At 32.5% G+C, this 24,717-nt stretch overlaps 4 protein-coding genes across 4 annotated transcripts; all 4 read right to left on the reverse strand.

The window, feature by feature from the left end:
* Nucleotides 1-744: 744 nt before the first annotated feature.
* Nucleotides 745-3,159, reverse strand: TRIADDRAFT_54877 (uncharacterized protein; the record flags this gene model as incomplete). Its single annotated transcript, XM_002111142.1, has 2 exons — nucleotides 745-2,957; nucleotides 3,009-3,159. 2 exons carry the CDS (start codon nucleotides 3,157-3,159, stop codon nucleotides 745-747), a joined length of 2,364 nt encoding a protein of 787 aa, XP_002111178.1.
* A 3,840-nt stretch (nucleotides 3,160-6,999) lies between these two features.
* Nucleotides 7,000-7,503, reverse strand: TRIADDRAFT_54878 (uncharacterized protein; the record flags this gene model as incomplete). The annotated part of the gene is made up of 1 exon (XM_002111143.1): nucleotides 7,000-7,503. The coding sequence occupies one exon, from the start codon at nucleotides 7,501-7,503 to the stop codon at nucleotides 7,000-7,002; it is 504 nt and encodes a 167-aa protein (XP_002111179.1).
* A 2,110-nt stretch (nucleotides 7,504-9,613) lies between these two features.
* Nucleotides 9,614-14,709, reverse strand: TRIADDRAFT_54879 (uncharacterized protein; the record flags this gene model as incomplete). The annotated part of the gene is made up of 7 exons (XM_002111144.1): nucleotides 9,614-9,885; nucleotides 10,221-10,296; nucleotides 10,420-11,345; nucleotides 11,595-11,666; nucleotides 11,864-11,920; nucleotides 12,354-12,419; nucleotides 13,878-14,709. 7 exons carry the CDS (start codon nucleotides 14,707-14,709, stop codon nucleotides 9,614-9,616), a joined length of 2,301 nt encoding a protein of 766 aa, XP_002111180.1.
* Nucleotides 14,710-17,118: 2,409 nt separating this feature from the next.
* TRIADDRAFT_54880 (uncharacterized protein) lies at nucleotides 17,119-20,868 on the reverse strand (the record flags this gene model as incomplete). Its single annotated transcript, XM_002111145.1, has 4 exons — nucleotides 17,119-18,089; nucleotides 18,291-18,377; nucleotides 19,431-19,499; nucleotides 19,668-20,868. The coding sequence occupies 4 exons, from the start codon at nucleotides 20,866-20,868 to the stop codon at nucleotides 17,119-17,121; spliced, it is 2,328 nt and encodes a 775-aa protein (XP_002111181.1).
* Nucleotides 20,869-24,717: the final 3,849 nt, after the last annotated feature.

Raw genomic sequence — 24,717 nt, forward strand, 5'->3', positions numbered from 1 at the left:
ACTTCAGAGAAACATATTTATTGCATCTTTAGTATAGGGATGAAATCATAGACTAACTTCGAAACTACTACAAATTAGAATTTCTTTGTATTTAAAGATTTTCAGAATGTATTAGATCGAAAATATATAAAGCATGAATTAAAAAATCTAATACTACTTTTATTTAGTTACTTTAGCTAACACTACAGATCATGGAATTCGTCCTGTGTAGAAATAAAAACTCTATACTAAAATTACTAACCTACGCAAATCAAAATTACGTAAACGCCATTATCATGTACAGTGTTCCTTATATTACAGAATGTTTATGAGGTAATATCTGTCTAATTATTTGCTTTGTTCGATCTCAATTGATTAGCTCTAACATTGTATAAGCCATAAGTTCTTCTTGTTAACAAAATGAGCACTAGAATGTTATTACTAGTTTAGCAAGTTAGTCGTCGATACATGATTAAGCCTTTTGCATTACGTCTTATATTTTGCTACAAAAGAATAATATCCACAAGTTATAGCAACGAAAATCTTGCAAGATAAACTATACAATCATATGGTATATTTGTATGTTAAAGTTGATAGAAATTTTGGCAGCAATTTTAGCTTATAAATGTAAATGATGATTATTCAAGTTGACGAGCTATTGGATACAGCTTTGTATTTTGATATCGAAAATAGTAATTAATATAACGGCTTCTAGCTTTAAGCCAGTGAGTTTTTTAGCTTATAGCGAGGGCCATCGTTTCATCACTACTTTCGTGTAGCGCGAATAGACTTTGATTGTCGATTTAATCTTTCTACATTTTGAAAGTCATTTTGGTCACGGTATATCTTTGCCATATTATCATAAATAGTGGCAAGAGTTGGATGGCTATCTCCAAATGCAGGAATAAAAATATCTAGTGCTTTCTGAAACACGAGGAGAGCCTCGTTATAATTTGGTGTATCCTGACCAGAATAAATCAATCCAATATTGAAATAGGAAGTAGCAAGGTCGACATGATTACTATCCAAAACTTCTAACTTGATATGTAATGATTTCTGATAGAATTCTAGAGCAGTATCAGTTTTTCCTTGTAGCTTATATACGTTTCCAATATTATTATAGGATGTTGCAACTTTAATATTATTATCACCTAATATATCTAATTGAATATTTAAGGATTGCTGATACATTGATAGAGCTTGTCCATACTTGGCCTGACGAGCGTAAGCATTTGCTATATTATTAAAGGTCGCAGAGACATCTAAATCATGCTCTCCTAGGACTTTCAGTTGAATATCAAGAGCTTTCTTTAGCGTGACTACAGCATTGTCTAATTTAGACATGTTAGAGTAAACTAGACCAAGATTATTATAAGAGTTTGCTACGTCAATATGACCATCTCCAAGTAAAAGCAGTCTTATTTTCAACGCTTTATGGAACATATCGTAAGCCTTATCGAAGCTCGATTGATAGCAATATGTATGGCCAATCTTGTTATAAGTTATAGCAATATCTAAATGATTATATCCAAGTCTATCCGTTTGTATATCCAGAGCTTTAAGGTAGAGCAGCAATGCTTCTTCGTGTTTGCAATGCTCAGTATAAATATTGGCAATACTAATATAAGACTTTGCGACATCTTCATGATTACCTCCTAATAACTTTAACCGTATATTTGATGATTTCTCATACATACAAAGAGCATCTTCATATTTTAGTTGATTGACATAGACATCACCGATATTACTATAAGAATTGGCAACATCATGACTTTCATCATCTAAGACCTTCAATCGGATGTGTAATGATTTATTATGCATCTCTAAGGCATCATCGTATTTATCTTGATGATTATAAATCAGCCCGATATTGTTATATGAATTAGCTACGTCGATGTTTTGGTTTCCTAACTTATCCAGTTGAATCTTTAAAGCTTTTTGACTTATAGAAAGTGCTTCTGCATATTTGGATTGAGATTGATAGATCACTGCAATATTATTATATAGACTAGCGACAGTAATACTTTCACCTCCATCCAGATCTAGCTGAATTTCAAGTGATTTTTGATACATTTTTAGAGCATCGCCATATTTAGATTGATTCTGATAAACGATGCCAATATTATTATACGAACTAACAAGCTCTAAATGACGATTTCCCAATACTTCTAATTTGATACCAAGAGCTTTTTGATGCATAATTAGCGCTGTTTCATATTGAGTTTGACAGGAGTAAAGGTTACCAAGATTACTATATGTATCAGCAACTTGGATATTGTGATCTCCCAGTAATTGTAGTTGTATATCTAAAGTTTTCTGTAGCATAATAACAGCCTTTGGGAATTGCGACATATCTAGAAGTAAAAGCCCCAAATCGCTATAGGCTTGAGCCGCTTCTAAACTATGTTCTCCTACAATATTTAACTTGATATCCAAAGATTTTCTATACATCGACAATGCATCCTCATAATCTAATGTCATATGATAAACATTTCCAATGCTGTTATAAGAACGAGCAACATACAGACTATCATTACCATGTAATTTTAATCGAATATCTAGTGCACTCTCATGCATAGTAAGGGCGTCTTCAAAATCGGATTTCTGAAAATAAGCTGATCCTACGTTGTAATACGAATTCGCTACATCAAAATGACCTTCCCCATAAACTTGTTGCCTAATCGCTAATGCTTTCTGAAACATGGACAGACTCGTGTCGAATTTGGATAAATTCAAATAGATTTCTCCCAAGCCGCTGTAACTGTCAGCAATATCAGGGCTAATTTCGCTGATTTTCTCTAATTTTAACTCTAATGATCTCTTGTAATCAACTAATGCTTCATCATACATCTTTTTTGCTATCTTAATAGCGCCTTGATTATCTAAACACTTTGCTAATTGCACTTGATCACCTATAAGTCTGGCTGCTTCTTCTGCTTGATTACAATATTCTTCAGCTTTCGTCAAATCACGCTGCTCTAGAAAATTAATGGAAATACGTAGACAAAGGTCGCTTTCAAGCCGATTACCTTTTGCACCACGATTTTTAATAGTTTTTAAAACCTCTAGTGCTTGGTTATAGTGCCATCCAGCTCCTTCAAAATAACCGCATTGATAATTTAGTTGAGCCTTTTTAGTTAAAGATTCAATTCCTCTCATTCGGCACCAGTTTAAACCCATCCTTGTTGTTATAGCTACGTATTTTAAGCTAATTTGAATATCAAAATATCTTTAGGTAGTTGTAGTCAAGGAGAGAAATTCTTTTTGACGGACGATATCTAATAAAAGCCTGCAAAATTTCCAAGCCAAGCCAATATCATCGATACAGCCGTTAAGATTGTTGCAAACTTGCTTCAAACCTTCTTCTAAAATCGAAGATATTTCTCATCCCATGCGGTTGGGCAAACTTTTGTATAGATTCTCATGGATCTATTTTGGATTATCCTGACGTCATAGAACTAAATGATACAAAGTAGCTATTTCTTATTGTAAATATGTTACTCTATTTAATATTAAATTCTATATGTATATCTATATATATATATACTCATATACGCCCATTAACTGGATACAGCTTGTACTTTTAATATCAGTAGATCTCTTCTAATTTATGCAAACTTATTCACCATACTATCGTGTGGAATAACAATGAACAGTAAATGTCATCACCATAAGAAACTGCCAGACGCGTAAAGTTATTGCTGTTTGTAATGGGTAACTTAGTCTTGGATAGTAGACTATTACTGTTGGCCATATTTTAGTATGATATACGGTATAACAGCTTTCTATAGTTATTATAAGCCTTATTTAGTAGCTCATAACCATAGACTGTAATTAAAGATTCTATGTTAGGATTCAAACTATATGCAGTAAGGTGCTGAGTCACAATTGATGCTGCAAGTAAAAATAGATATGTAATTCAAATCCGATCACGAAAATTCCAAAGTTGGAGAAAATTAGAACTTTATTAGATCTAATAAAAAGACTAGCTACACACAGCTCTACTCTAGCCGAATACGATTGATGAAAAGCTTCTAGAAAAAACAATCTTATAATCTAAAGTCTAGTTTCAAGAACAATCTTTAAGGAGAAATTCAACATTTCTACTTGCATTAGTATCAGTAACTACATTAACAGCAAAATACACATGGAGGACTTTCATCCACTTGATATTCTCCCTATTTTTATACAATATTTTATACGGAAGTAAATGTCACTAAAAAAGCGGCTCGAAACTTATTATTGAGTTTTATTCATAATTTTTTTACCTGTACATTACAGAAAACTAGCTATACTCGTAATTTAACATTTGTAATTAGCATTCCTCTGTTTTAATACCTCATATTAATGCCGCATTAACTAACGGAAAATGTCAATTTCATTTCGATACAATCCTTGCCAAATGTAGGTGGTAGCAAAATGTCATTTTATTCTATAGAGTGAATCAACTTTGTTCGTCACAATGATATTAAAACGATGTTTGAGAATGATATTTTGCAATATCAGATACTGTAATAAATAAAACTCGCCACATAAGAAAATCCTGATCATTCATGGGATGCAATTGATGATAGAATAGCATGATTATACTGCGCTAAAATGGAGCCAATCGCAAGTGTTTTCCTATACTGGCTTAATTCTACTACAATTATGAATCAAATCGCTGTTCGTAACTGGCTGGCATTAAAATAGAGCTTAAAAATTGAATATTGACCCAAATCAAAATATAATAATATCGATTAACTTGATTACGACTTACTCATAAGCTAATTCGAAGAAAGATGATCGTCTCATAGCCATGCCAGTACTTGATATAAATCCAAACTAAATTAAAAGTCTCTTATGTATCACATAACTTTAAGCACTTCAGAGATTGGATTGTTAAGATGCAAGTTAAACAGTACTAAGAACATGTTATTATCCTTAATTAAGTATATATTATCTTTACTTTGAAACTCATGATATCCGTGGGTTAAAGAAAGTGCAAGGTTGACTATTCTTAGTTACTTTAAACTATATAACAGCACATTCAATCCAAGATTAATATTCTAGTGTAAGACTTAATTAGTTTTAATGTATTTGATCTTCGGCTGGCCAAGGATTGATCGATATAGTCTTGTTGTTTTTTAAGGTCTATGGTCCAATCAATAATAATATAATATAAGATTATAATGTATCATTAGAAATAGAATATATAAAGTAATAGCGTAATGCCTTGACTTGAAAGTGTCATCAGAAAATATAGCATTAGCTAGCTTATACGCTTCTCATAATCCTGTAAGAGTATTCCTAAATTGTAGCTTGAGCTGATTTAACCAAAAACTGGGGCTCCAAGTAATAAGATTTATACTTGCAAGAACTTACTTATGCTCTTAAGAACCTGCATTGGCATATCTAACTATGCTCCAGTACATAAGATATCATTTAAGCATGTGGGTAAATAATAAAATTATAATAAATTTTCATCTTTCCTTCCTTTTCAATTTTCTCCGCATCGCTCTTCTCATCGTCAATGTCTGGTTATTAAAATCATACAACACTTTTTTAGCACATCAATAAACAAAATGTGCGATGCATCTGGTCTTGATGATAACTATTTATAGGATTAAGTATATATCTGTAGAGCCGCGTAAATTTTAACATTCCTCCAGTATTAAATAATTAAATAACACTCTAGTTACAAGTACTTGGTACTATAGAAAATAATAGTAATTCTAGCAAATTGATCAAATCCAAGTGAAGTGAAGTGAAGTAAGCAAGATCTTACTATATCACTATTAACCAAAAACTTTTCAAAATAACCAACCTGGCAGAATGAACTTTATATGTATATCGATAAGAGCCAATTCGGTTGATATGATAGTAGTATGCCAACAATACTATTCAAAACTGATAATTCACATGAGTAATGATGCATAGACGTCGGCAATATGTTCATAGACTACAGCAATTTCTAAATGATGTGATTCTAATTTTTCTGATCTAATATTAAGACATGTATCATGCATCATTAAGGCATTATTATACTTTGATTGTTTGCAATAGATAGTTCCAATATCGTCGTATACACTAGCTATTTTTAGATGCTTGTTATCAGGTAATAATTGTAATCAAATATCTAGGTATTTCTGATACATTTTAAAGGCATCATCGTAGTTACATTGTACTTTATATATTGTACCTATAAACTCGTAGGCTAGCACAATTTGTAAATGTGTCTCGCCTAACTTTTTAACCTAACAGTTAATGACTTTTGTAACATAGATAGAGCATCATCGTATCTAGAGATTTTATCATATGTTTCTCCTTTATCATAATAGGAGTAACCGAGAAGAATATGTTCCTTTCCTAATCATTCCAGTCTCAAGTCTAGCGCTTTGTAAAACAACTTCATAGCAACATCTTAGCGACCTAAATAGGAATAACTTTCTGCAGCGCTCTCATATGCAGTGGTATTATAAAACGGAAGAAGATCTTCAAAAATATCTAATCTAATAGCGAGAGCTTCAGCATACATGAAAGAACTATCTTCCTCTTTTAATTGATAGCGGTAAACATCTCCAATTTGATGATGCGATACAGAAACCGAGTATTGATTGGTAACTGGCCTTGTCATTTTAATCATTAATACTTTACGGAACATCGCCTTAGCATCTTCGTGCTTTCCAAGTTTGTAATAGCTTTCTCCAAGATATTCATAGATATTAATTAATGGCTGTCCAGTCATCATCATCAAGTTTCAAGCTTTGTGATATAATATTAAGCAATTTCTGATGCATTTCGATCGCTTCATCATATCGTCCGAGGTGATTATATAAATGCCCAATACTATTAATAGTACTAGCGATTGGATATGATGATCGCCTAGTATATCTAATCGAATCTCGAAAGCCTTGTTATACATTGTGATACCATCTTCATATCGATGTATATGGTGACAATTATCAGCAAATTCATCATATAAATCAGCAATCTGCAAATGATGATGGCCCATTTTGCTAATTTAATATCTAAACATTTCTAAAGCATAATCATCGCTTCTTCATGCCGATCGTCACTACAACGGATCGCAGCTATCTGTTGAAATGTATTGGCAACTTTAATGGTTGCATTGGTGAGATTTTCCTCAATAATACCACGAATTTGTAAAGATTTTCCATACGTTGCTATAGCTTCATCACGATTGCCTTGACGATAGTAAACATTTGCTATGTTATCATATACTAGGGCAATGTCTTCATTATCATTGCCCAATAGTTCCTTTAACTGCTTTAATGACTCGTTATAATCGTTGAGTGCTTCATCATAATCTTCTAACTTTTTGTTGTATCCTTTGCTTGCTAAGCATTTAGCTAATCGAATTTTATCATTTATCCTTTTAATGCTATGTTCAGCTAGTTGACAATATTGTTTATTTTGTGTAATTTGATCTTGGTTCCCATATACAGCTGATAGATCACGATAAATATCGTATTTGAATTCATCACGTTGATTATAATTCATTTTGGTAATTTTATCGGCCATATCAATAGCTGGTAAATAGTGGCTTTCTGTTTGTGAATTGTTTCCATCTTGACAGCAATCGAGACCTTCTTTCCATAAAAAATTGTACTGGATCAATGATAGATTGGTTTGGATGTGATGATGATGAATTATTATTGAGGTTGTGCTGATTCATGCTAGGCATTGGCGTAACAATTTTTGCTACTAGTACGTATAGCAAGGTATTAGTGACAAGGATTCTTGTTAGCGTTTAAGAAGATTCTATATTGGGAATTTAATGATTAAAAAAAATGTTCGTTTTACCGTTTTATTTGTTGCAACAATCTGCTTGAAAAAGTTTTCCTATGCTACTCCATGGACTACTCAATGGGCTACTAAATAGTAGTCCGTGGCTAGTCCAATACTCTTCGTCAATGTATAATTCTCTAAGGTGCATGATTAATATCATTTCTAGCAATTTGAAGTTAGATTGCGATGTAGAATAGGTAGTACTGTACGAACGTAAATGCATTTAGCAAAGGCTATGTTGCAAACTCATGTACCTCAATTCGATATGTCAAAGGTTTAGAATTAAGGCTGTCGACTACTGCTGCACTGTACTTACAAGTTGGCTGCAGGCTTATCCTTGAATGTTTTTGCTCGTCACGGTAAAGGCTCAATACAGGATTGCCTGTGTCAAGGCACACTAGAAACTGGTTGGACTTTTTGGCAATGGCGATCTTCCATCACGCTGCATCGCAACACTAGCGAAATCAATGACTACACATGGGCTACCAGCAGTACTGCAATCAACCTGGAAATAACATCTAGACGGATAGACTTTTCTATTGCAAATGCGGGCGAAAAATGTAGAAAAACTTCAATTTGACTACTATCCAGTTCCAGTATGGATCTTCTACGTCTGCTTTTTAAATTACTTCTACTCATTAGAAACATAAACGAAGTTCTAGAACTGCTTTCAAGCAGAACTTGATCCAATAAAATAGGATTCAATGGAATATTACTTCGTTTAGAAAAAAATAGACCAGTGACACAATCGAGCAACTGCTGAAGGACGTTATAACGAATAGAAGTGTAGGCAACAGTATTGAATTCTAATCAATCTATAGACTAGGTTGATTCGGTTTTGACTGCTAAGTTCTTACATGAAATGAGCTATATGTATATTATATTATGACTATCAATATCTTAGTGTACGCGTACATAAATACTGTAGATTAATAATAAGTTTTTCCTATCTTTTCTAAGTAATCTCAAAATCCAAGCTCACTGCCAGTAATATAGAATACCGGAGGGTTAGCATTGATCAAGTTAGTCGATACGATGATCTTGCAGTAACTTGACGATAGAATATTGATCATGAATCAGTGAGTCTTGCTAAGTTAGCAATAGCAATGGAGAACTAAACGATTAACTGCTGCACACTGCGTATTGACAACAAGTTATGTTGTCAAAGTTAGGATAATCAGTAGAGTAGCCTTTCATTCAGTAAATTGGAACTTTACTCGCATATTGGAAGAGCTAGATGAAAATCCTATTTTGATCACTTGTTTATCCGATATCTTACATAGATTAAGTACAGTTTTTCTATCCTTGCTAAGTAAGAAATATTTAAATCCTAAGCTCACTACCAATAGAATAAATATATACAGCCTATCGAAAATATAGAGCTTAGTATTGATCAGTCGATACGATGATCAAGCAGCAACTTAATAACATTATATTAAAAATAAATCATTGCTAAGTTAGCAATAGCCATTAAGGGTGAAACTGTTCAAGACTGCGTATTGGCAGCATGTTATATTGCAAAAGTTAGAATATTCAGTACGGTAGTCTTTAATTCAGTAAATGGAATTTTACTTGTGTATTAACAACAAGTTATATTACAAAAGTTAGAATATTCAGTACGGTAGTCTTTAATTCAATAAATTAGAGCTTTACTTGCGTATTAGAAGGACTAAATGAAAATTATTTTTTGACAACTTGTTCATCAAATATCTTACCTAGATTAAGAATTATTTTTCTATCCATACTAAGTATCAAATACTCAAAATCCATGGTCATCACCAATAAAATATATACAGCTTATTAAAAGTAGAAATAGAAGGAGTAACATTGATCAATTTTATCTTCAATTTGAAGTCGATTTTTCTTCGGCGATTGCATCTGCAAGGATATCGGCTATATCTTGTCGATTAATTTGTCGTAGTGCTTGTATAAGTCGCTCTGTAGTTGCACGATTATTTTGTTTCCATTTATACAGTACGGCAATAGCTCTGTTATATACACCTTGATAATCAGCTTCAATTTCATAAATATTGATATGATGGTCTAATTTGGGAGCTAATTTTGTCCAATCTCGATGAATTCGCGACGCTATTTCATAAAAGAAACGACTAGGATCTATTCGGATATTAGAACAGATGAAATGAATTTTACATAGTTATAACTTTTATCATTATGTTAATATTAATACTGATTTTGAAGTGCCAAGTTCTGCATATCAAATACATTTCTTTATCATGTAATATTAAATATTAGATTAAATAGTTGATCATTTGGAGAAACATGGATGAAAGAAAGAGATAGAAAGAAGCAATAATAAAACTAAATACAGGCAGCTAAAAGCGTTAAGTGTGTCGTTAAAACTTTTAAGATTATAATTCAAACTTGCAATACTCTAAGCTAGTTTCTCTACTAGTGCTCACAATTTTTAATCATTATATTTGTAAAATTACCATCCGGTGATGCTGGATGATCTTTAGTGGGTAGAACAGGTAGCTTTTCTGGATCAGACTGCTTTGATGGGTTGGGCTGCCAAACATGACAAACTTTACTTAGTAAATTAAATAGAGTCTATATACTTCACAACTTCAAGATTAATTATAGATGTTGTTCATTTACCTCGTTGGAATTTGCTCTCATCAAGAAACAAACCTTTGCATTAGTGTCTTGCTGCTGGCCTATAGGCTTTAGAAAGATTTGAGCTATATCATGAGCTGCTTTATTGATAACCTTGCAAACGTAATCGATAGCATGATAGCTATATCGATTCCAATTGATAGAAATTGCCTGATTATTGAAATCAGTATCCAGACAATCTAAACCTCGTTTCTTAAATTTAGCTGTGTATTGACCATTTTCTAGAATAGTATTTTCAAGTCCAGTCGTAGCTAAACGTATCCTGATAAATGCCTGATCAATTCCTGACACGATAGCAGTTTCATCTTCATCTTTTTTAGCTAAGATTAATTTCATATGGACAGTATCATCACTTGTGTCTATTTCGGATAGGAAAGCTAACGTATTAATTCGTTGCTGACAAGATGGAAAGATATGCTTGGAGATTAAATAAATGGTAGATTTGACGTAGGAATAGATGACATAGTCAGAGAAATGGCTTACTGCAAAAGTAAGGCAATAATATCCATTTTTATCGCGGCTATATTCATACTCTACATCTTGCTGTTCCCACTTCTCACATCCATAGCTTCGACAAACGATTTTTATTGGGATATTAAAGTTGTTGTTTTTCTTAAGAAGTGAAACTATCTGGTTGATATATGGAACGGGGACTTGAAGTAAAGCTTTCCTTGTGCTATTAGGGGTAAATTGATACCCATCCGGCTCGAGGCGAACGATTGGTGATAACTGGATAAAGTGGTTACCATCAGCATCTTTCTGAATTGGTAAACCTTGATTATAAGGTGGATCTGCATAGTATACAGTCATGGTTAGGACGGCCTCGTCGGCTATACACTGAGCTGGAAGATGAAATTTTAATCCAGGTACTCCAGGCAAGGTTAAATCATGATCTTGATTAACTTGACAGTTATTCGATACCTTAGGATAGCCAGCTTTGGCTGTTGCGATAGTTGACGTTATATAAGAATAGAAATGAAATTGATGATTTAGAAAGTACTGTCAATGGCAAGAAATGTTCTCCTATGCCTGCGTTTCTTCTAGTTAAAAGTACTCTTCGATTTCAATGCACTAATAAATAGAATAGCTCTGTTATTACATAATGAGACTATAATTTAGAGAGGAAAGGTTGCGGATAGAAAGATACTGTCGAAAACTGCTCTCCTATCTCTTATGAAAACAAAATTAACCTGGATTCATTCCTGGAAATAAATGGCATTTCGCTGGATTCTTTTTTATTTTTCCTGATCTAAGATTATTATCTGGCTCAAAAATAATAGAAGAACATAAATAACAACAACATGTTCAGCCATTCACTTTTCTTATATTAAAGCAGCTGTTGTCTACTTGAATAGCTAATCCCATTCGCATTTACTTAACGCAACAGCATTATACGTATTTCCTTAATTTCTTAATATTGATTATTGGTCGTAGGTGTTTTAGTTAATAAATTGCTTACTCTTGTTCTTCCTGTTTCCGATGTTCTCGGTCAAGTGAGAATTAGAGCTCTTACCACCTGAAACAGTTCAATGTCAAAACAATTTGCAATGCATCATTTATCATAAACAAACTCTCTCATGTTTAAGAAGCATACACTTAAATCGGCATGAAATATACTCATAACAATATTGATGTATAACGGGGCTTTTTATCCAAAAGTATTTCAAGCTCCGGTTTATAAACTGAGCCGGTAATGGTAACTATGACAAAGTCTAGCATAGCAAAACTACGATAATTATGGGTGTAAGTTCTATACAATTCTAAATCCTTTTTTAAATGCTAATTTATAGATTGAGTTGGTAATGATAGCTACGACAAGTCTAGCATAGAAAAACTGCGATAATTATAATCATTAATTTAAGTTCTGTGCAATTGTTCCTGCTGCTATCATTTCAAGTACAATGAAGCAAGGAACTTTAATAATTAAACTTTTCAGAATTAAATATTACCTGTTGGAGAGGATCTCATTATGATACCTTTCTCTATCGACAATCCAGCAGATTGGTTAGGAGCTGCTGATATAAAATTAATGTAATCAGAATAAGAGATTGGTATAAATATAATGTTATAGTAATAATAGATATTCAATCCAAGTTCAGTAGCCTCAATTCTCTGTTACTATACGCGTATTACTCAGTTATAGAATAGTCCCAAACTAAATTCAAATCAGCAACTATATAATGCGCGATGCACCATTCTCTTTCTCTATCTTATACGAACAGTAATTAACTAATAGCCTAGTATTTATTGCAACCTTAGCCTATCAGATTTAGGATAAAGTTAGTTTAAGAATGGTGAGGATTAGAAAATTAATAGAATCGTAGATAATTAGGGTTTGCACTATGAATGGTAGCCTTTAGTGACTTCAATCCGAAGGAGCTTTGCTTCTAATCATACCAATCAAATATTTACTAATTATAAGTTTACTTTCTCGCCATTATTCACTTAGAGGTATACGAGCCTGATCATATGCTCATGATGTTAATCGATTCATGATTAGCCTTGATCTAGTAGCATCATCGTTTTTAACATGATATTATCACTTTCTAATCGTATTTGCTAGGATAGATCATAAAACAGCCATAGCCTTACCGCTATGATTTGAAAGTAAGCCAGAAGAAGGTGCAGCAGGCGGCTTAGAAACGCTTTGACTTTGCATCTTTCGTTGATTACTTTTCTTTGAACTTGATGTTGAAGTAGCACCAAAAGTGTATGCATCGATAGAAAGATTTTTAGTTTGAGTAATCAACATTGATAATGATTTAGGCTTGTGTCACAAAACAGCTTTGCAACAAGATAACGTAATCTACGATCAATAAGTCAATTCCTTGAACTACGTATCAAGGAACGATATCTGCACTATCACGAGCACTTTTGCTCTACTAGCAGACTACACAAAGACTTAAACGCCTCGTATTTTACGTTAAACACTAAGTTGGACAATTCTTCTTTATTTCACGATATACTGCATTTATATACTATTCCTCAATAGTTCATGAGTCATAGTTAATACAATTAACATTAGAATCATTTACTGAATTAGATATTAATTTTAGCTACTGCTCTCTTAATGCAGACAACAGTATTTACGAACATAGACATGTAATAACTAATACAGAATAGTCAGATTACGATATGTCCTATCACGGAACATTTCCATGATAATTTACAGTCTATCATAAGTAAATTACAATCACAATGATTCGAACTGTAAGCAGATGATTTGCATTCCCTATTATAACTATTATAATTTCAGTATGTGTATAAGTGTCACTGTCATAAAAAGTCAGTGCTATATTAAAATACAGTATATCCAAATTAGAAGTTAACTAAATAAGGATAGTCTAACAGAATTATCCTAACATAGTTATTTCTACTGTAATACAGTATTTAACACTGTAACAGCTTGGTAGTTACTTTTCCCAGACTACTGTTTGTGCTACCAGAAGCTTTCATGGAACTTTCCGCATTACCTCTATGTCTACTCATTTTATATCGTTTATGTTCTCTACTTGAGCTGAAGAATGACTTAATCATTTCCATCATTTGCCTTTCCTTATTAGGTTTAAGTTGATAGTTATTTTCCGTCTCCTGTAAATATTCTGAATCATGGATAGACCCTTTAATCGATTCTTTATAGTATCTTTCATTACTCGCTGTGGCTATGTAGGTGTGTGCTTTACTAGACCAGGTGTCAAGAGTTTCCTCATCACTACTCAATTGCTCTTGGTGATACGATGTAGATCCCTTAAGCACATCAAGTTGAATATGGCTGGCTTGATCCATTAGAGATTGTTGTGATTCCTCACTATCATCACTACTCTCCGATCCATGGATACCTTCTGCTTCGGTAATGTCAGATTTAGCCACATTACCACTTATTACAGGAGGTATGCTTTCCCTATGATTCCATTCTTGCTCAATATCACTTTCTACCTTATTCGATAGAGTAGATTGAGGAGAGTTATAGAAATCCGTATTTAATAAGACTGACTTATCGTTGCTGCTGCTATCCCGCTCTTCATCAGTTTCTTTTCTAGGTCTCTCTGAGTGAAAGTCGCCAACAGGGATATTTGTATAATCTCTATCGTTTTTTTCCTTATTATCCTCTTTCATCTTGGTAAAATCTGATCGAGTATTGACCTGATCATCCATCATCCCTCTCTTATCGCCACCTTTTGCCTTGACTAAACCAAAACGAGCATTGCTTGCATCGTCGATTACAATTTGAGAATCTTCTCGTTCTCTGGAGATAAACTCAGTTAAATCTTCCGATGGCAGAAGAAAATCCCTATGTCGTTCCATATTAATCCAAATGCTGTAACGACATTCGTTTCTTGGATCCGAATAATGTGATATCAAGACACCATTTAAAAGTGGAGAACAAATGGTATAAAATTAGATGAAACAAACAAGTCGTGTTCAGCATGGATAATAAGAAGTGTTTTGATACCTTTTCCCGATTATAGTCTTCACTGAAAGATTTAATTATTATTATTACAGCCTAGATCTCTATTATTTTGCTTTCCTTAGTTGTGTTAAAATAGATATTGTCATGGAAATTACCCTATGATCATATAAACAATGGCTTACACTTGCAATATAGTATACGTTGTCTACTTAACAATTAACCCGGTTAATTGATGACTAAAAATGATGAAATCTTGGTAAAGGACTGTAAATATTGCGAAGAATGCCAGATTGTGAGCGGTTAGCCCTCATCTTTATGGACCAAATTAACCTACTAGTTAACATGGGAAATGGTCTATAGGATCATTCAAACTAGCGGAAACTGAATTATCAACACGTCTTATTGTCATATAAGAAGCAGATATTCTAATAGCGATCCAGTGATGATTTTGTCATAATAGTATCCATTTAGTCATATAATTACTGATCAAATTGTATAGTTGAAATTGAAGGGGCAACGTTTACAGTATGAATTAAGATAATGTTAGTTACATAGCCTATTGAAAACTATCAAATGGTCCCAGACCTATTAATTTATATATAGATTAAAATAATTAATATCCACAAAGCCTTATGATTGCTTCCCTTTAGCTGGTGATTAATTAATGATCAGATCATAGTTAAAAATTAGATGCATTGACAGGTAATAGTACTGAAATAACTGGCAGGAAAAGAGACGTTGCAAAAGCTAGAGATAGGCAATGCAAACTAGTGAGTAAATAGGCTTAAAAGCAGACCAATATTGTCACCATTGTTACCTCAGCTCAAAGTATCATAAAAGGTTACATTCAAGTTTACTATATGTAGATAGATGCTATGTATAGGCATAAGTTAGGTACAAAACGGAATATGATCATGAGCGTAATTGTCAATTATCTAGGGAATTTCCGAATAAATCGCTCGTATAGCAGCTACCGTGACAGATTACAGCAGTGTTTAGATTTCACCATTCCTGTCGTTTACAAATATGTACTGTGCTATAGCTTTGAATTTATGGAGATATATTTAAATGACCAATCTTTCATGCATTCTGTGGATTAAATTAGGATATATGTTCAATTAGTTCTATCATTAAATTACTCATATGACTACTAACAGATTAAAGCAGTTCTTTCATTTCACCAGTCCTGTCGTTTATTATTATATACTGAACTATAGCTTTGATTTTATGGAGATATATTAAATGACCAATTCGAAATCATATCCACTTTATAAAGAAAAATGAGAGAAAAGGTTTGTCATACATTTAGTAGTTTGAATTAGAGTATACGAGTAACATTTAATTATGCCCTTCTTTTACATAAAAGTCCTACTATCAGTGAAGGAAATGAATGTTTTCTCAAGTAATTTTGACATCAAATACAATTTATTAATACATCCAAGGCGTTAGCTATTGGAATGATAAGGATCTGCAAAGTATTACATGCATTACTAGATACAGAGGTAGGGAGAAATTCTGACCACAAGGGTATGAAATTAGCAATTGTAATTATTTCCTATATAAGCGTAAAATATTTTCGGCGAAACCTTAAATCGAAAGAACTTATATTTTAACTTTAGAATATTGGAATGCATAGAATTAATTACATTCATAGATCTGTATGGCAAATAATGTTATACTCTGAATATAATACGATTATGATACTGTTTAATCTAATATAAAGTGGATGAGTAATCACAGTATCTCGATATTATTTTATGTGAACCAATAGAACATTGATCATTTACTAACATATCGCAATCAGTTTATTTCGGAATAATTTTTCCAGTTAAGGTCTGCTATCGATCTATGGACATAAAGGGGCTTAAACAATATTAAGGTAAGTTGTAAATGGGTTAATGGTCTCAACATTCAATAGAAATTAACATCTACTTATAATTATCCACAACCAATACATTAAGAAAGTAACAGTAAAAGCACGCTTTACTATTAGCTTATACTGAAGGCATTTGAAATAGGCGACAGAAAGATTGGAGTAATATTAACCAATGTACGAATGGGTTGACAGTCTCAATAGAGAGTAAAAATTGATATCACCTTATAAAACGAATGCAACGTCAATCAACTTATATCTATCCCACAGACAATTTTATTTAGAAAATATCCATCACATTAAGAACTCGCTATCAATCTGTACTAATAGGCAGCAAACTGATCGAAGTAATATTAAGCTAAGAGAAAAGCGAACGAAGAATCTAAACGGTGAAAATTAGAATTAATTTAAAAAATTGCATGGTTCATAGCTATCCACAACCAGTTTTGCTGAGGAAGCAACATTTCATATCGAGACCATGCTGTTGACCTATAGGTAGCAAAAAGATCCGAGCAATATTAAACCAAGGCATATGTGGATTGATAAACTTGCAATCGAAATCAAGGTGATAATAATCTTTCTGATTCCAATCAATAGAGATGATTTGCATGGCAGTATCTTGATTTAGGCATTCTAAATCCATTTTCCTAAATTCGATTTGGTATGGACCATTTTCTAATATAACTTGTTCAAGGCCCGACGCGGCAAGTTGAGTCACTTTTAATTTGGTTCGGACTTGATCTGCAATAGCTCTCTCATCAGCATTTATTCTCGCTAATATCAGTTTTAAGTGAGTAGTATGCTTACTACTATGAATTTCAGATAGATAAGCTAATACTTTAACTTGCTGCTGATAAGTTGGATATAGTCGCTTAGAAACAAATTGCATGCTTGATCGAATATATGAATAAACAACATAATCGCATAAGTGATTGATTGCAAATACCAAGCAGTGACGACCATCTTTATCCAATTTATAATTATATTTAATCTTTTCCATTTTGCACTTGCTTCCTTTATCATTTAGACAAACAATTCTGATAGGGATTTGGTTAATATCATCAAGCTGAAGGAGTTTACATAATTCACTAGTATTAGCAATAGGTACCTGAAGTAATACGGGATTATTTCCATTTGATTCTAATTGACAATAGTCTGGTTCTAGTCTTACAACGGGGGATAAGGGAATTAATTGGTAGCCTACATGATTATTCTCATACTGAGTTAGTAAATCAAGCATGTACGGTGGATCTGCGTAGTAGACAGTCATTGTTATTAAAGTATTGTCCGTCATTGACGGAGAATTTAGCTGTAGCCTTAATCCAGGCACTTGAGATAAAGTCATAACTTGGTTTTGACCACTTCGACAAATTTTCGATACTTGTGGATAGCCATCAAATGCTAAAATTAACATCATATTTTGTTAGTTGAAATTATAATTAGAAAAGGAGCCGGATATTATAGTAGTCTTGGTTGTTGGAATAGTAACGGATCAATCTAACTAATGAAATGACTTAGGATAATATTAGATTCTATAGACGACTACAGTTATGGTATTCAAATGCACACTGTGCGAGTACTTCTCTAATTTAAAATACTTACCGATCTCTTTTTCTGCTACTTCTTCAGTTATTGTGGTCATGGAAAATTTACGCCATGACTGACCAGTGCTATGAGCTAAATTTTGCGCTAATAAAAGTATAAGATATCATGTTTAGCAGACCTAATGAACTCGCAGTAAAGCGAATGCAATTCTTATAATCTTATCGTTAAGGCTAATTTAGTAGAATACTGGCGATAAAGATTTGATAAGCGTAATTGACTTGCAATAAATTGCATACAATGTTCATCATCATGTCGATAAGCATAACTTTGCTATGAAGAGGAACTTAAAAGATCTGTTAAATGTAATCGAGTTGCATCCTGTTATTACGCTCGTTTTTAAGAGGACTATAAGCAGCAAACCCCATTTACTTGTAGTAAAAGGTTATATTGCTTATAATCTTGTAATTAACTGCTGAAGAATTTAATGTGGAACCTAATAAATTAGATATATTATTTATTATTTGTTTTTAAGCTCAGTATTCCTATAGCATTAAAACAATTAGCAAGTTTAACCAGCTCGTAGCAAGAGAAATCTGCCCTTGTAGTCTTATTATAAAATTCAATTTCATATAACAGTATCATCAGCAGACCTGTTAAACGTAATTGACTTGCAACCAAATAAATGTAAGGCCTATAATTTTATTTATCGGGCTCAAGTTTGCATAATAGAGATGTTAAAGGCCTGATAAACGTAACTAGCTTTCAACAAAGTGATATAATACAAATAGCTGCTAGAACAACGGGATAAAGCTTTTATAGTAAAAGAAACTCCTATTGGAGAAGTACAAGGAAATTTAATTTTTATACAATACAAATAGCAGTAAGAATGGTGCAGTAAAACTTTTATAGTAAAGAAATTCCTGTTGGAAAAGAACCGACAAATTCAATTTTTATCTAATAATTGAGTTAAATTAGTGCGCCAAATTTCATCGTTTTTGTACATCATTCATGTAAATTTTTTATGATAGTTACCAGTAAATATTAATCTTCCCTAAGCTAACTCAGCACAATGGAAAATTTAATATCTACATCTACTGATGTGGCTAATCATCTATGTCTTATTACAGATGATAAAAACGTGGTATGGCTATTACCAAACCAAGCTCAAAATCAATTTCAAGAATACATAGAGCTTACCATTGCGATCTTTCCTTTCCTGTCCAGAGACTGACTCTATTAATAAATCTGCAGGTTCCGTTTGCCATTCTGGACATAAAAATTTTCCAATGTTAAAACAAATTTAGTAAACGATAAGTAGTAAATGCAATATTCATTTGTAAACAAGTTAAACAATGTAAAAGGGCGTTGGAGTTAATATTAATACACTACTACTGTGCATTACCAAAGTAAGGTAATGGTTATCGAGAGGCCTACCTGGTTGCGTAAGCAATTCCTTCCTTCCTTTACTTGTAGACTGTGTATACGTAATTTGCTGATGTCGAGCTTTACTTCGAATCCTAGATGAAATTTGTTTGATCGCTTTAACCATTTGATAGTTGTGTTGTTTTTGATAGATTTGAGCAATATTATCGTAAATAGTTGTGACCAAGGAATGATGAACTCCAAATAGTTGTACAGTGATAGCTAGAGCTTTTTGATACTTGGATAAAGCTTCATCATACTTGGCTTGATGTGAAAAAATACTACCCAAATTATTATAGCAAACGGCAACATCGTAATGATTTGCTCCAACTAATTTTAATGTAATATCCAGACAATTTTGATACATAACGATAGCAAGATTGTATTTATTCTGCTTAAAGTAGACATTACCAATGTTATTATACGAATTAGCAACATCTAAATGATGTAGACCCAATATTTTGATTCGGCTCTCCAATGCTTTCTCATACATGGCAAGCGCTTTTTGATATTTCAATTCATCAAAATAAATGCTACCAATATTATTATAAGATGTTGCTATCAGTAGGTTATCCTTTCCTAACAGTTTCAGTGCTATACGTTGAAATTTCTGATACATTGATAGTGCAAATTGATAATTACATTGTTGGTAGTGGATATTTCCCATGTTATTGTAAAGGATAGCTACATCTAAATGTTGATTTCCTAGCAATTTCGAATAGATATGCAATGATTTCTCATACGTTGTTAAAGCATCCTTATATTTGGCCAAGTCATAGTAGACGTTACCAATATTTCGATAGGAAATGGCAATATCGATATCGTGGTAATTGCCTAATAGCTGTAACTTAATATTTAGCGATCTTTCAAACATGGATAAGGCTCGATGATATTTGGACTGATGATAATAGATACGTCCTATATGATCACAAGTTATTGCTACATCTAAATGATTATTCTCCAATATAATTAATTTAATGTCTAATGACTTATGATACATACAAAGGCCATCATCGAACTGCGATTGATGGTAATAAATATGCCCAATCTTGTCATAAATAACAGCAACCTCGATATGGCAGTTACCAAATGATTCTAATTTAGAGGCTAATAATTTCTTATACTCATTCAATATTAGTTGAAGAGATCTTTGACCATTTTTTGTATGATCTTGGCTAGCTAAAGATTTATTTATTGTAGATTCATTCTCCATTGTGGATTGATCAGTAGTTCTTACTACCAGTTATTGTCGACGTTAATTTACTACAAATTACTATAACTCCAGTTATGCTGTCGATATTCAATTTCAGAATAAACTAAGACTGATCCGAATCCAATTATAGAATTTAGCTCCGGTGATTGTTGATTTCATCGACCCGTAGAAACAACAAATTTTGCAGTACCAAGGCGCAAACATAAGATTGAATAGAATTCTTGAACGAGTTTTGCTATAACTAGACCCAAGAGAAAGATTTATCGAAAAGATCTATCGACTATTATCGTACTCCCAGGTATAAGATTCTTGTCACTCTTGTTAAAAATTGGCTAGAACTGTGTGATAAGTAGGCTATAATATTTACTTGATATTTAATTGATTAACGAGTGGGTTAGATTTGAATCTTATAGGCTTATGACGAGTTGATTGTTATTCCTTAATCGACAATTGATTTTCGTTACATGAGCTCCGAGGAAAAAAATTTATTAGACATATCTAGCAACCATGTCGGATTCTTGCGGCTCGGAATATAAAATTGGGCTAATCTTGTAAGAAGCAAGTGCAAACTTTACCGATGAAATATCAGTGTACCTATATATTTAATTCAGTGGTTACTGGACATTAACCTAAACTCAAATAGGATATGTACTATTCAATATCTTGAATCTTGGCTAAGCCAGTGATTTTATTACAACCAGGTAATATACAAGTATAGATTTATTTTGAAAAAATGATAAATTTGAATCAAAATTTTAATTGCCATAATTCCCTTTCCATGCTGTAGAAACATTGATTTGCAATCCAATTTGTATCGGTAAAACTTTTAATCCTAGTTAAGCCTGAAAATGTTGTTTCTGACTTAATCAGCTAATCGATCTGATTATTTTTTTTATTATTCATAGCTGATATTAAGATGATAATCATAGAATGAGACTTAAACAACTCTATTTATTTTGTGGATGATTTTCAATCGCTGGTATACGGCCGAAAGTAAAGTTGTCAATTTCTTTCAAAGCCCCTATAATCGAGTTCTAAAATCAGAATGTATATGAGATTCCTAAAAATTATCCTGACGCAATATTAGTCGATTTGATAGTTCTTGTAATATTAAATCAATAGCAGAAGAGGAATAGATCAATTAGTCATTTAGAAAATATCTATCTTCCTTCTACAAATAGTAGATTTAGATTCAATTAGTTCTTATCCAATATTGATCAAATTAGGCTGTTTTCAGTATAACACTACATCCCAGTAGGATAGAAGATTAAATAACTTCTCTAATTGCCAGCAAGAATATTTGTCTCCTTTTCTAATATGATTAATTTCGCTTAGATAAAATTATTCTAAATCGGTTTCTCGATAAGTCTGGCTGTTCTTCGCATCGTACTCAAATTTATAGAAAATAGTAATAGATGATCAGTACCACTTTACCGAAGGTTAGTATTCTCTTAATTGATTATGAGTACAAGTCTGGGTATTTTTAATCTCAACAATATATGAATGATAAAGCAAATGCAGGAGCGATGATGGAGCAATTTCTGTGAAGGTCAATTTTCTATTATTCTTGTAATATGGATAACAAACTTGAATTAATTTGTCTGTATCAGGGATTAATCAAGCCTCATCTGTTCCCAATATTAAAATTAAAGAAAATGTTGAACAGAAGATAGTATCATATCGTTAACAGTACATTTCGAATTCTGGCGTTCCAATTTAATGATGAGCATGAAATAAAAGTAGTCTAGTCCAAGGTTAATAATTTTTGACCATTTTCTTTCTATAAGCTATAAGAGTAGTAGAAAATAAGTAATATTCCTCTTACCGTTAATATTTTCCATTCGAGACAGGATGGATTATAATAAATTGAGTTACGTTCTTGAATAATATAATGAGAAGGGAAAGACTGAATTAAATACTATAGAGATATGGGATAGTATTTCAAGCACCAGCCGATGAAAGAGCTTTATTGATGGATATTTTATAATGCCTCTCTTACCGATCGTCTACCGAGAAAAATTGCAATCTGCCAATGTTTGCACGTTGGATTAATAATGTCTAAGCTCTCTAAGAAATAGCTTATTGTCTTAAAAGCCATATCCTACTAAAATGGAATAATATCATATGATACTCCATCAATAGAACAAGTAATAATAAATTATCTTCAGCAATTAGCCAGAAATAAATTGGCGCCGTCATGCTGATCCTATCAATGTCTGTAAATTAATCCTTTTTAATAAGTACCGTTGCCTAGCATATTATAATTGCAGTCTTGATGGAAAGAATAGAATTGATTTCATAACGTACGCATATTCAATGGTAACAGAGAATCAGAAGTGCGAGACAAGAACTATTCAGAAGACAGGATAATCCCATGTGAATGATGGATAATATTCAGCATAAGGCAATTAGTACCGCAGACATAGCAGCTGACAATTCAATTTTCAATCCCATTTCATGGAGATTGATTGCCTCTTCTATGCATAATGGATAATTGTCAGTACATTAATTTAGAAGAAAAGTGGACAATAATGAGAAAGAATCTGTGAGTAGTTTCATCACGAGTTTAATACTGAAAATCTTCGTAATGATGTTTTAATGTCAGCACCTACGTCATATTGCTGTTAAAATTATCTTGTAACCAGGTGTTTTAATTCATTCTTATTGGATAATTTAATACTTAGCAGAGTAGATATTGACGCAAGATCAAGCAGACAATTTCATTATTTTATGATATCTACAGATAAAAACTTGCAAAAGAATCTCAACAATTAAATTATTAAGAATCAGCCCATAGCAAAAGAGTCTATTCTAGGCTAGAAGTGCGATATTACACGGTACTGTATACATGTACCTAATTCATCGATAGTTGCTATCTATCCAATCTGATCTTGCTTAAGTCAAGTAGAATAGCTTATTTTCTAGGTGCTTACCCCAGCTAGAGTTTGACGCATAGTTTTGGTTTATAAATCTCTTCTAGAATATAACGGAATTATACTACATGTAGCTATTAGTTCATCGTATTTAATGATTCTATACTATTCCTATCGATTTTGTCTTGGCTTAACCAAGGGGAATACTTTGTTTTCTACTAACTCGTTATCACTATAAGGTGCTGTCAAGTACAGTACTTTAACGTCCTATACTTTAAATTAACAGTTTTAATCCAATCATATTGTTGCCTATCTTGTCATCGATAACAATCGACAATAATATTTTTTAAATATCCATTTACTTCTCGAAAGCCTCCATAAATTTATCGAAAAGTTCAGCTTCTTGACCTGAAAACAATAACTAACTTGGTATCATTATAGAGCCTTATCATATACTTTAACGCCCTATATTTTAAATTTACAGTTTCAATTTTAAAGAATATCATAATCATATGACCCAATGTTATCTTGTCGTCATTGATAATAATTCATCAACAATAACATTTTTATCTATTTATCTATCTATTTCTCGAATCTTCCATAAATTCATCGAATAGTTCAGCGCCTTAACTTGAAAATTATAGTTTTAATTTGAAATATGTTATCCGATACCAAGGGAAAAAATATAAAATTGTATTATATTCCACACAATGAATTCACAAGCATGCATGCAGTTATTAGATTATGCATATATATTATCAATCGTATGCATATGAAATATACAGTACTTGGAGCGAAGCGGTAGTGATAATGTTAAAGTAAACAGTACAGTCCAATTGCAGTACACGAGGTATCGCGAGTGAGGGTTTGTCTAGTAACTATACAGTACTTATTCGAATATAATATAGTACGTAGTGCAAAATAATCCTATTATTTTTCTATCATGTCTTGTTAAAAGGCCTCGATAGAGGATGTT

The sequence above is a fragment of the Trichoplax adhaerens genome, genomic scaffold (genome assembly GCF_000150275.1).
Source record: "Trichoplax adhaerens TRIADscaffold_3 genomic scaffold, whole genome shotgun sequence".
NCBI classification, from domain to species: Eukaryota; Metazoa; Placozoa; class Uniplacotomia; order Trichoplacea; family Trichoplacidae; genus Trichoplax; species Trichoplax adhaerens.